The sequence below is a fragment of the Catharus ustulatus genome, chromosome Z (assembly GCF_009819885.2).
Source record: "Catharus ustulatus isolate bCatUst1 chromosome Z, bCatUst1.pri.v2, whole genome shotgun sequence".
Classification (NCBI taxonomy): domain Eukaryota; kingdom Metazoa; phylum Chordata; class Aves; order Passeriformes; family Turdidae; genus Catharus; species Catharus ustulatus.
The window spans coordinates 66,066,987-66,079,056 of NC_046262.2; the positions used below are offsets into that span (position 1 = coordinate 66,066,987).

Here is a 12,070-nt window from a genome sequence, read left to right on the forward strand (position 1 = left end):
TCAAAACTACTATTTGACTCTATGAAATGAAGCAAATAAGACATGAATTCTGATTTTGCAGAATAAATATCAAAGCAAAAATAAGAAGTCCTAACTACATGTTAAAAACTTCTCACTGTGTAAATGGTTGGCATTATCATCCTTGCCAGAGACTAGATGGACCTAAAGACTGTAAGTAATATTAAACAAAAGACCATTCCAAGGAAATAAAAACAATGAAACTAAAATTAGCAACTAAACTCACAAAATAAACTAGAACAAAATTTTATGGCAATACTTCCTGCTTACTAACAACTGAAGATGATAGAGAACAAAGAATAACACACTAACCAGCACAGTTACAATGTGAGCACATAAACCCTTAAGTTAAATACTGCTCTAACACTGTGCAGTCTTCCTCCAGACATCTCTACACTTACAGCATTAGGAAAAAAAAATCCATCCATCATTTTTTCCAATTTATTTTTTAAAAGCCAGGAAGAAAAACAGCACTAAAATCCATATCTCTCTGTTCCCACTTGGTTTTGCTTCATAAAAGTGAATTAATCATGCAACCACCTAGTACAATGCAAAGATCCATGAAATAAAATGGTAAAGAAACAAATTAAAAGCAAAGAAAGCAAGCATAAAGCCAAATAATTTTTCCTAGATTACTACATTGTAATCTCTTCAGCAAAAGAAACTGTTCTGACAAAGCAAAGGAAGACGGATCACAAGTTTTGCCTGCTGCTTTCAATACCGGTGAAGATCCAATCCTTAAAATATTTAGCTATGTTTTTTGTCAGGGCATTTGTAACCTGTATGGATGCAGACCTCAGTAAGCACGAAAACTGGTCAAGGGCACAGAAGCTCCACAAGCAAGAAACTGATGAGCTTAACAGAGAAACGCTGTGGCTGTGCAGCTGTAGGTAAGCTTCCATGCACACATGGACACATCTGCTGGATCCAAGCTACTGTCTGTGTAGATGGTGCCACTTCACAAAGCAATGCATATCTTCTCCATCTCCACCCTGCCATTTGCTATTAAGTCCGTTTGTAACAAGAGGGCTAAACCTCTGCTGCTCTTCGTCCTCTCTCATTGAACTATAAGCTGCTGCATCTGCCCGACCTGAACCTGCAACAGAGGCTATGACACTCTTAACTGAGGTGGCCTGGGGCACAATAAAGATGGTCCTCATTAACTCTCCTGTTCCTAGCAGCCTGTAATGTGTGTTTCGGTTTTCAGACTTTAGCATTTATTAGGACTAACAAGAGACCAAAATCCGAATCAAGCTAAAGGTAGTTACAGAAAATGAAAATATAATTTGTTTGTCACAACAACAAAATACTTAAATCGTACACTGTAGTTTGGATTCAGTGAGATAGAAGTCTGTCTGCAGACAAAGGAAGTAACTGTAATTCAGAAAAGCAATGATAAGTAGGAAGGAGAGAGCCTACCTAATGAAATAATAGACTCCAACATGGAAAGTGCTTAAGTGGGGTGAGGAAAACTCATGACAAGGAAGAGACATTTTAATTTTTCCAGAATGTGTGCTTCTTACGTTGGTTGAGGAGTTTTGGAAAGGCAGCCAAAGATGCAACAGCAGAAGAGGTATTCTCACATTGCCGACTCTATCAGCTATATCCGCAACACAAGTTTGTGAAGACAGAGAATGAACATGACAGACATACAACATGCCCTACAGTAGATGCAAACAAAGAACTAACAATTCAGCTTGATTAAAACACAGTTTAAGAATGCATAAGCTCAGTGGTGGAACTCTCAGCAGAACAGTCAATGCTAAATGCTAGCAACTTTAAATACTAAAGGAACTAAGCCTACTTTAGGCCCTACAGAACAGTCTGGTCATGTTAATTCATGTCTTGCCATTTCACTAGACTGTCAAATACAGTAAGAATTTAAAATAAAGGCAATCCAAAGAATGAAAACTAGACAACTCAGGGCTGCTAAATAACATTGGCAAATTACAAATGGAGAGAGTTTGTCTTTCAGTCACTGGAAAATAAGCATTAAAGTTACTTATTCTCACTAGCAGAATTGCATGCCTGGAGCAGTCCCTCTTTTTTTTCCCCACTTCTCAGCCCAATGACTAAATCCACTCAGATAATACAAGAAAAGAAAAACACAGTTCTATGGAGACAGAGGGTGCTCCGCAAAACCAAGATTTGCTTATGATAGTGCAAAACTTTAACAAAAAATTGACAGTTTCGCAATATTGTGTCACAGGTGATGGTCAAGAGTCAACAAAAACCCCTTATTTCAACCAACCAAGGCCAAAACATCTAAGAGAGACTGATTTTCTCATGATGAATCTTGGGACATAACACGCTATCTGACAATCCTCTGTCAATCCACCATGGTCCATGCAAATGTGTATTCCTCAGTAGCTTGAAAAGGTCTCAGGCTAATTGATCTTCTTTGGATATGACAATATACCTACCTATTAAAAGCTACAAAACAGTATGAGGTCAAACAATCACATTTTCAAGATACTCAGTTCTAGTAAACATCCATATATGACTTACTGTAATTCAAACCAGGTAAACGCAGTGAGTTTTCCATTGACTAATATTTAGTAAGTTCCACAAGGCATGCACTAAGCTGTTGTGCTCAGCAACAGAACTCTAACTAGCAACCGAGAAGAAGCATACTAAGTCTCAACAATAAGACAGATGCAAGACTTATTTTGGACAGTCAGTATAATCTAAACAAACAGCTGTAGAGAAGAGCATGAGAACTGAACAGAATCTTTTCAGACAGCAAGTACTCACTGTCTAGTACTTCAGAAGTTGCTAGATGAGTTGCAGATGTGGTTGGATGTACAGTTACTGTTTATTCCTTGCCCACTACACTTACTATGGAAGCAAAGGAAATCACATAAAGCAAAAAGTTACACACATCTGTAAGGTAAGAGAAATAAAAATAAGGTGTAGGCACAGCACAAGCCACCCATTAAAAAGACAATTTAGGCAGTCTTAATCCATCGCTAGAAAAGAGAAAAACCACACAAGATGAAATTTTTAAAAGTAATTAAATTTCCAGTAGCCTTTAAGGAAGAAACCACGTGCAAGAGCAGGAAGAGAAAACTGCTTCAAATATAACTAAATGATGGAGATGCGCCCAGAAATTCACGTGGAGTAAAGAGAATAAGAAAGTGAAGTGTAAGTGTACTTTAGATGCATGTAGTACAATAAAAACATAGTAAGATCAAACACACTGCCATGGGAAAGTAGGGCTTGTAATTTTGTCAAAACTGCTTTTCATTATGCAACAGTTTGTTCCCCTTTTACACCTCCCTGTCCTGTGTTTTCCCAGGGAGAAAGGTTTAATGCCACTGTCTCAGTTACTTCTATAGAAAACTTAAGGACAAACCAAAGTAGTGAAGCTTTTGCGATCTTTAAAAAATAGAGGACATGGCCTTTCTAAGCCATATTTGGCAGTTTAAACAGGTTAAGTGTAAGAGTATTCTTTTGAAGGCTCTAGTTCAGAAACAGTATTCAGTAGTGACTTACCCACTCTTATTAGAACTAAGCCTACAGTGAGAAATAGATACAGTTCACAGATAAAGTTCAGTATTCTTTTGGAGGCTCTAGTTCAGACACAGTATTCAGTAGTGACTTACCTGCTCTTATTAGAACTAAGAAAACCCTTTAATAGTGTATAGAATTTTATTATGATCTAAAAATGTGTAATTTGTATAGACTGATTAATATTGATCATAAGTAAGTATTAGAAATATTTGAAATGGGACTGACAACCTGATTAGAAAAAAAAAAAAAACCACACAATACAAATCTGAAAACATACATGTTTAAACATGAGAGTATTCATACACACCATACAGGGCAAAGGAGACAAACTGCAGTTCCTCTCACATTGCCTTGAAGGCATAGGACTCCACCTGGAAACTGAACTGAAGACCTTATTTCCCTGCAGGTTTCTTCCCCTCTTCACATCTATTCCCTTGATTAGTACCTTTCACCACTCCATCTTTTTAATTCCTTTCTTACTCATGAAGGCCCTATCTAATAATTCAATTCTCCATGCTACTACCAGCTCCCACCTTCTCATCTCAGAAGTTTTCAGTATGTAAAATACAGTAGGGTAAGCAGTATTTACAGACAGGTTCTTAGTGCAACATTTTCAATTCTAGTATATGACTGCTGAAGTAACTTTTGCATTAATATCATACATAAAATCTCAGGGGTGTAGCTATCAGCTATTACAGCTCAAACTTGGGACAAATATGTTGAATTTACCATTTCTGGAGTAAACTCCTGTGCCTTCATTTAGAACTCTTATCAGCACAATTGTTTAATTATTTTTTTTTTACTCACTTGGCCACAGACTGGATAACTTTAGAAGATGTATCCTTAATATTAGTGAAAAATCGCTCTGTTCCACCCCTCAGAATATCAAAGAACCCTCCATAAGTCTGGTCACATTCCGCAACGGTCAGGCCTAGAGTAGTTGAATAAAAATAATTGTACTTTATTATGGAGCCCATTCCAGGATATGACTTAAAGTATGTTGCCTATGAAGCCGGAAGGAAGTGAATGCATATACAAGCTATGCCTTGCTGTAAGGCTCACAGTTCCAAAGTTCTCCTTAACTATGACCTGTGCAAAAAAACAGTACTTCCTGCAGTCAGGAAGTACTAGTGATATACTTAACACATTAATTTGCTGTCTGTATTTATGAGAAAACAAGGTAAAAAACTCTGGAAGTAAGGCATATGTTTCATAGTGTCAATGCAGCAAAACATTGCCTTTTAGTACCAGTTTCTAAAGCGCAGCTTATCATTAGCAGATCTACTTAACCATCTCCAGTAGATACATTTTAATGCAGGGCTTCAGAAGCAGCTGGCATAGTTAAGCTTAAATTTTAAGCACAATAACATCCCAGATAGCATAACATCACAGCACAATATCCCTATTAATATGATTGTATACAATAGACAGTAGGCATTCTTGCACAAAACAGACGACCAGACAGACTTTTGATTATAACTGTATTAGGATACTGGATTCTTCCACAGAAATTGATATATACATACTATTAGTGCAATAAATGTTAGCCAATTTTAATATTTCCCCTGGAAAATTGATATCCCTTGTCTCATTGACAGTTTATCATAATTAATACCAAACAAGAAATATCAAGCTGGAAGGAAAACTGAATACAATATGAAATACTCCCTTGATCTCTTCTATACTAATGAAGTGCTCCATATTCAGATATAGTAGTTAATATGGGTGCAGAAAGAATAGTAAAAACTAGATGTAAATAAGCCTATCAAGTTTATTTTCTTTACCATATCAAGTATTTTCAACTGAATACACTCTGGACTATCCATTTCTACAGACTATGTCAGCTTTTAATGTGGCATTTTGTTTTGGTTGATTCCATTTAGTTCTGCTAATCCAACACTGTTTCTGTCAGATGGAGTCCCAAGTCCTCCTCCTCACCACTGATGTCCCATGGTGCAACCCTCTCCTGAAGGCCTGGACGATGCTCCCATAATTAGCTAGGCTCAAGGCAGTACCACCTACAGCTGTTTCTGGAAGGGCTAACTGGATAGCCACCAGACTGAATTTAGACTGCTGCCTTTTCCCTTTGAGGTTGTCAGACATGGCTCTTTTGGAAGTGAAAAACTAAATAGCTTTAGATTATTATCACTGTCAGATGCACTTCAAAATATCATGGAGGGTCAAAAGTCCTTTTGGGCAGGAGAGAAAAGTGGACCCAAATGCTTATGGAATTATTTCTTCCTCATACAAGCTTTTTGTAGTCTAAAATAAACACATATGAAGAGTCAGCAACTTCTGAGCATTACTGAACTACCACGGTTCATAGCCAGAATCCCTACAACTGCTTCTGCATTTCTTTATTAAGCTCTCTTGTCTGCCAGACATGAAGCCCATTTGAACACAAAGTGATACCAACACACCACAAATAGCTGCCATCTATGTTGTAACACACCTGATGTTAAATAGCTCCTCTGGAAAAGCAAAGGCAACTCTCCCTTTTTTTACCTCAGAGATTCAGTGTTGAACACAAACTCAGGCTATGTCCTGATTTCAGTACCTTCTGCCACAAGGTAACAATGTTTCAATTAAAATACAACACCCGAGAATTTTTAACAGTTCAAATTTAATCTCCTATTAAATGCTGCTTTTTAGACAATGCACTTTTCAAATATCATTGCCTCATTGAATCAAAAAATTTTGGGGTTTAAAATCAGCTATTTTCACCTGTTTCTCATAACCTAATGACTCTTCCTCTACAGCTCTTATCTTTTAGACCATGACTGCTTCTCATATGCAACCTTTCATTAAGGTTTAGCTCACTTATGTAAACACTACTGCCTCTACCAGTCAATAGCGCACTTTAAATTATTTTCCATAGGAAACAAAATTTTTATCTTGCACAGCAATGAACTTGAGAAATCTATATTTGCATGTATCAACCTAAAATCAAACCTTGCAAAAAAAAACACATGGAGGAAGGATATAAATGCCAAACATCTAGCACTAGTGCAAAATATCTAAAACCCCCAAATTACTTTACTCCCCCATGGAAGATATGCAATTGTCTTTATACTAAAATGACATCTCTTTCTGAACATACCTGCATTGTACAAATTGTTGAGCTGCCCTGCAGGCTTGGAGCTCTGTGAAACAGAGGTCATGGATGTCCGAGGCTGAGCATTGTTTCCATAGCCCCCATTTTGTTCCAGGAGCTGAAGATGAAATGAGATTCCAGATGAGAATTTTCTTGCTAATTTAGTCATCTTGCTATGCTTGGCAAATTACTGCTACTTGGTGAGAACAAGTAAACTGAATCTTAGGACAAAGCCAGAAAGTTAAGATACACTAATTGACTCAGCTGCAATATAGTGCAAACTAAGCACTGAACAGGAAACGCCTAAGTGGGTTTCAAGTTAGTGTAAGCAGAGCCTCCATATAGGGAACTTAACTGTACAAGTTAATTATGATAAAATATAGCATGTCAAACAGAGATAGCATACGGAAGAATAAACCAAGAGAATGAAAAGATTTTCAAAAAGCAGTAAGAAATATTTTACTTCTTTTAAGGTCCCTGTGCTTTAAAGGGCTTAGTTTCAAAGATCCTTGGAAAGATACTGATGGATGCAATTGAAGTTCAAAATAAATTAGTGCAAAACTTTCAAAATACTAAGGAACAGGAGACCTGCTCTGAAATCTTTTACTAAATGCACATACACAGTAGAGGACAAAAAAAAGGTCTAATCAATAATACTCCTTATGAGACGTATTTACCTCAGTGATGGGGGATTTAGGATTGACATTCCTAGCTGCTGCAATCTCCTGCAGTTGATTTACAACTTCAGTGATTGACAACCTCTCGTCTGGGTTCACTTTCAAAGTGGAGCCTACAAAAAGAGGAGATTTAGACAATGTAACAAATCCTTCAGACCTTTTCTCCCAGCTGATAAAAATTTCTTCAATACATTCAGTGCAATAAGCAAACACATAAACAGAGCAGAAAAACTGCTAAATCGGTATCTAAATATAATTCTCATAATAGTATCCATGAGAAAAAAAACAACACTACATAGGGTCAATAATATTTCAAAGAATACACCTTGGGATCAGTTAATAATGAACATCAGAGACACTTAGCAGAACTAAAAACGCCGCTTTCACATAAATTTAATAGTTTTTTAATAATGGATTATTAGTAAACTAAGCTGCTGCTGTTTACCTTTTTCACCATCATATGTCAACAACATTTAACTATCAGTAAAACAACTGTCAATAACAACCTACATCCACTAAGACACTGAATAAAATAACACCGTAAACTTACGAATGAGATCATGAAACACAGAATAGCGGGTGTCATTTTGTGGGATGATGTACTTCCCATTGACTATGCGAAGCTTAGCTCCATCTTCAAATGGGTGCTGCCTAAAGCACAGCAAGTACAGGATACAGCCCAGAGCCTACAGAGACAAACAGAAATACTGCATAGAATCATGGGGACCTTTAGGCTGGAAAAGACCTTTACGACCCTCAAGTTCAAATGTTAACTCAGCACTGCCAAGTAAAACCTACATGTCTTATAAATACCTTCAGGGATGGTAACTCAACCATTGCCCTGGACAGTCTCTTCCAATGCCCAATAACCCTTACAGTGAAGAAATATTTCCTAACATCCAACCTAAGCATCCCCCTGCGCAACTTGAGGTCATATCCTCTTGTCCTATCACTTGTTACTTGGGAAAACTATTCCTGTCTTTTTTTTTAAAATCATTTAGAAGTCATTACAAAAAATCCATTTTGTGAATTTCAAAGCATACAAAAATGAGTCGTTCTTGCCATACTGAACAGGTCCAAGAACACAATTATTCTTTCAAAAAAAAGTTCAAAAGTTTTATTTTGTATCTCCATCTTGTGCTGCAAGGAGACACATTTTATTTATCAAAACAGAATTTGGTCTAATTGAGACACATTATCACGCAATACAAAAGCTAGGTGATTATGTAAGTGTTAAGCTTATACATTTAGTTGGTTAAATGACACTAGGGAGACACAACATTCTCTCTAAAATGCATCTTCTGGTAAAGGTTTGAAGAAAATAACCCCAAAATGACAGTCTCTTTATTCCCTATGGTCAGATGGCTATTCAATTATTGGAACAAATAAAATTTAAGACAACTTTCAGACTAGTACATTCAAGCCTCAAAAATCACAAAACCTGGACTACCACAGCCTGGGAACTTCGAAGTTCCTTCATGAGTCCAACTTGAGATTTTTGTAACCTGAGAGTACAACAAGTAAGACACAAGTGAGTTTTGAATTCTAATCTCTGAATAACCTAGGTGTTAGGGATTAGCTAGGATAACTGAATATCTTACTAGAGTAAATGTAAATTGGTACATATTTTTTCAAATAAATTAAGATATGAAATATACTGACAGAATTATACTATTATAACAGAAACATGTTCCATTTCACCCATAAAAAATTGATAATAAAGCATCCAATGCCTCCGCTTAACTGTTGGCACAGTGAGTTGGAAAATTCCTTCTCAAAGTTTCTTCTGAACCCCAGCACAGATGGCTGCTGAAGCATATGGGCTTTTATAGTACTCACAGATGAAGCAATCCATTCAAGATGTTACCTCAGAAAATTGCCCACTGCCTCCACTCCTCTGTGTGCACCATCTCCACATGCCCTTAGCTGTCAATTTATCCCAAGAACAGCTTCTAAGGTCTGAAAGTTATTAAAGCCTCTGAAGTGTAGAGATTTAGTTACAGTAATTTCACGAATACAAGCCGCAGCAATTTGACAAAAATTTTGGCGGAAACCCGGAAGTGTGGCTAATAGTCGGGGGCGGCTAATATGTGAATAATTTTCTGACATTTACAACCCCAGACGTGCCAGCCAGGGTGCCGAGCCAAGCACCTGCCAGTAAAAGCCGGCATTCCGCGATTGTTACGGTGTTACTGCGTTGCCCTGGCTCCCTGCAGGCAGCACAGGGGGCGGGGAGAGAGGCGGGAGAGCTCTCTTCTTCCCTCCTCTGCCGCAGCCCAGGGGAGGAGGGGGGGAAGGGGGCGCGCCGCCATTGCCGCGGCTCGGGGAGCCGACGGGAGCCCCGCGCAGCCATTGCTGTGGCCTGGGGAGGAGGTGGGGTGCTTTGTCCGCGCCCGCCGCCGGTGCCACGGGCGCGGGAAAGCTCCGTCCCTGCCCGCCGCCGGCGCCACGGGTGCGGGAAGGCTCCGTCCCCGCCCGCCGCCGCTGCCGTAGGAGTGGGGGAAGCTCCGTCCCTGCCTGCCACCGCGGGCAGTGCCGACCCAGGGTGACCGAGCCCAGTGGCAGCGGCGGCCGGCCTCGAGCGGCAGCACCAGGCTGGGCCACCTGGCCCCTTCGGCAGCCCCTAGCAGGCCGAGCCTGCACAGCCTTAGCTCAGCCAGTAAACCCCGCCCTCCCGCGGTTCTGTTACTAATTGCACACGGGTCCTTGCTGCGAACGACAGAGTGGCTTATATTCGGGTGCGGCTTATTTATGGACAAAAACCGAAATATTTGCCAACACCCAGAGATGCGGCTCATACTCAGTGCGGCTTGTATTCGTGAATTTACTGTACTCCAAAACACTTAGTATCTCAGTCCAGGACCAGAATTAAAGTACCTACGTTAATTCTGCATATTCTTGCACATTTTTGTCAGGCGGTGGGAAAAAAACTCTGTAATGTGTACGTGGAAGCATCACACAGTCCACATTAACTAATCCAGCTGGGCAGTACAGAAAATACAACCTACGCTTTCACAAAATGCTTGCTTACAAAGCAGATCATCATTTGGTTAGAGGAATGAAACTGCTCCCTGTGCAGTTCAAGATGCTCTGCACATCAGGAGAGAGCACCCACAGCCACACAGTAGAGAAAAGCACCAAGGAAATCAGTTGAACACACAGGAAACAGGGAGGCTACTAGCATTTGATTTTTGCTTCAATTGCTGGAGAATGCTTTTAATTTTCTCTGTTTTACCTGAAACTTACAATTGTAACTGTGATAAATGTTGGCTGTTTTTAACAACAACTGTCAATTTGGCTGGAAGGCAATTTCAGTTGCAGCAAGGCAACTCCTCAAAGCCAACACCATTCACACAGCATCAGCACTGCTACAGCAGCAAGTGCTCATCATTCCCAAGATGTTGTCCCAAAGCTGCACAGTCCCTCTATAGAAGTTGCCCGGATCCTTCTGAGTGCTCATGTGCCAGAAGGTACAAAAAAAGCAGAACCACAAAGCAATCAAAAATAACTAGGAGTAACTTTTTGACCTGCTAGTGGGTCTTCACCAGCAACTAATTTAAACCTTCCTTAAGGGGGACAGTGGGGTTTTTGGAGGGTTGAGATAGTGTTTGGGGATTGAGGGAATAAGGAAGGGGTGGGATTGTTTGGAACAAATGAGAATATTGATATTTTTCCCCTGACAAGCTTCAGGCAACAAGCAGCACACTAAAGTTCTACAGTACAGCTACAGGATGACACAGCTATTACACCGCAGCAACATTAAGTCAAATTAAACTACAGTAATTTCATGACTATAAGGCGCACCCTTTTGACTCAAATTCTGGCCTGAAGCCGGAAGTGCACCTTATAGTCTGGTGCGCCTTATATAACGTACAAAGTTGCGAAATTTGCCACCCCGGAAGTGAGAGCCGCGAGGGGGGGTGGCGCCGTGGGAGAGCCAAGTAGCAATGCGAGAGTGGCTGTGGGCAGCCCCAGGCACCAAGGGCAGCGCTAGTAGGGAGGCGGGAGGCGGCCCTGGGTGGCCCCGGGTGCGGGGGACAGCGCGGGCAGAGAGGCGGGGGGCGGCCCCAGGCACCAAGAGCAGCACTGGCAGGGAGGCTGGGGGTGGTCTGGGCGCCCGGAGCAGCGTGGACAGGGAGGCGGGAGGTGGCCCCAGGCACTGGGAGCAGCACAGGCAGGGAGATGGAGGCAGCCCAGGTGGCCCCAGGCACCAGGAGCAGCGCGGGCAGAGAGGTGGGGGGCGGCCCCGGGAGCCCAAAGCAATGCCGGGAGCAACGCAGGCAGGGAGGCATTACTACTTCGTTACTTCCTTGCGCGCAGCGCAGCTCCTCGCTGCAAAAAAAAAGCGCACCTTATAGTCCGGTGCGCCTTATATAATGTACAAAGTTGAGAAATTTGCTGACTCCCGGAGCTGCGCCTTATAATCCGGTGCACCTTATGGTCGTGAAATTACTGTACATGAAACATAAAGAGACTGTTCAGCTCACATTGAATTATAACGTGCAGAATGTCTTGCGTGAACCATTATGATTTTTGAATTAGATATTGGTAAGGAGAGCCCAACTTGGAAATTTTGCTCCTTAAATAAACATTTCCAAATTCAACTCCTTTGCTCTTTCAGAAATCTTTGAGAGTGAGAGGGTATAAAGGACCTTTTAAGTACAGAGAAAGATCACCCGACAAGGAACAGCCTGTCACAGGAATTCACATTAATTTTGAAAACAAGTAACTAAAACATGCCACTATTTGGATTTAGTGTTTATTTTCT

At 40.5% G+C, this 12,070-nt stretch overlaps 1 protein-coding gene across 1 annotated transcript in view; it reads right to left on the reverse strand.

Moving 5' to 3' along the window:
• The window catches only part of GAK (cyclin G associated kinase), a 68,534-nt gene that overhangs the window by 39,669 nt on the left and 16,795 nt on the right, over positions 1-12,070 (reverse strand). Inside the window, exons 8-11 of the mRNA XM_033084757.1 lie at positions 7,853-7,988; positions 7,303-7,415; positions 6,632-6,743; positions 4,339-4,462 (exon numbers count right to left, since the gene is read on the reverse strand). Coding sequence (XP_032940648.1) covers positions 4,339-4,462; positions 6,632-6,743; positions 7,303-7,415; positions 7,853-7,988 — 485 coding nt within the window. The remainder of the gene's footprint in view (positions 1-4,338; positions 4,463-6,631; positions 6,744-7,302; positions 7,416-7,852; positions 7,989-12,070) is intronic.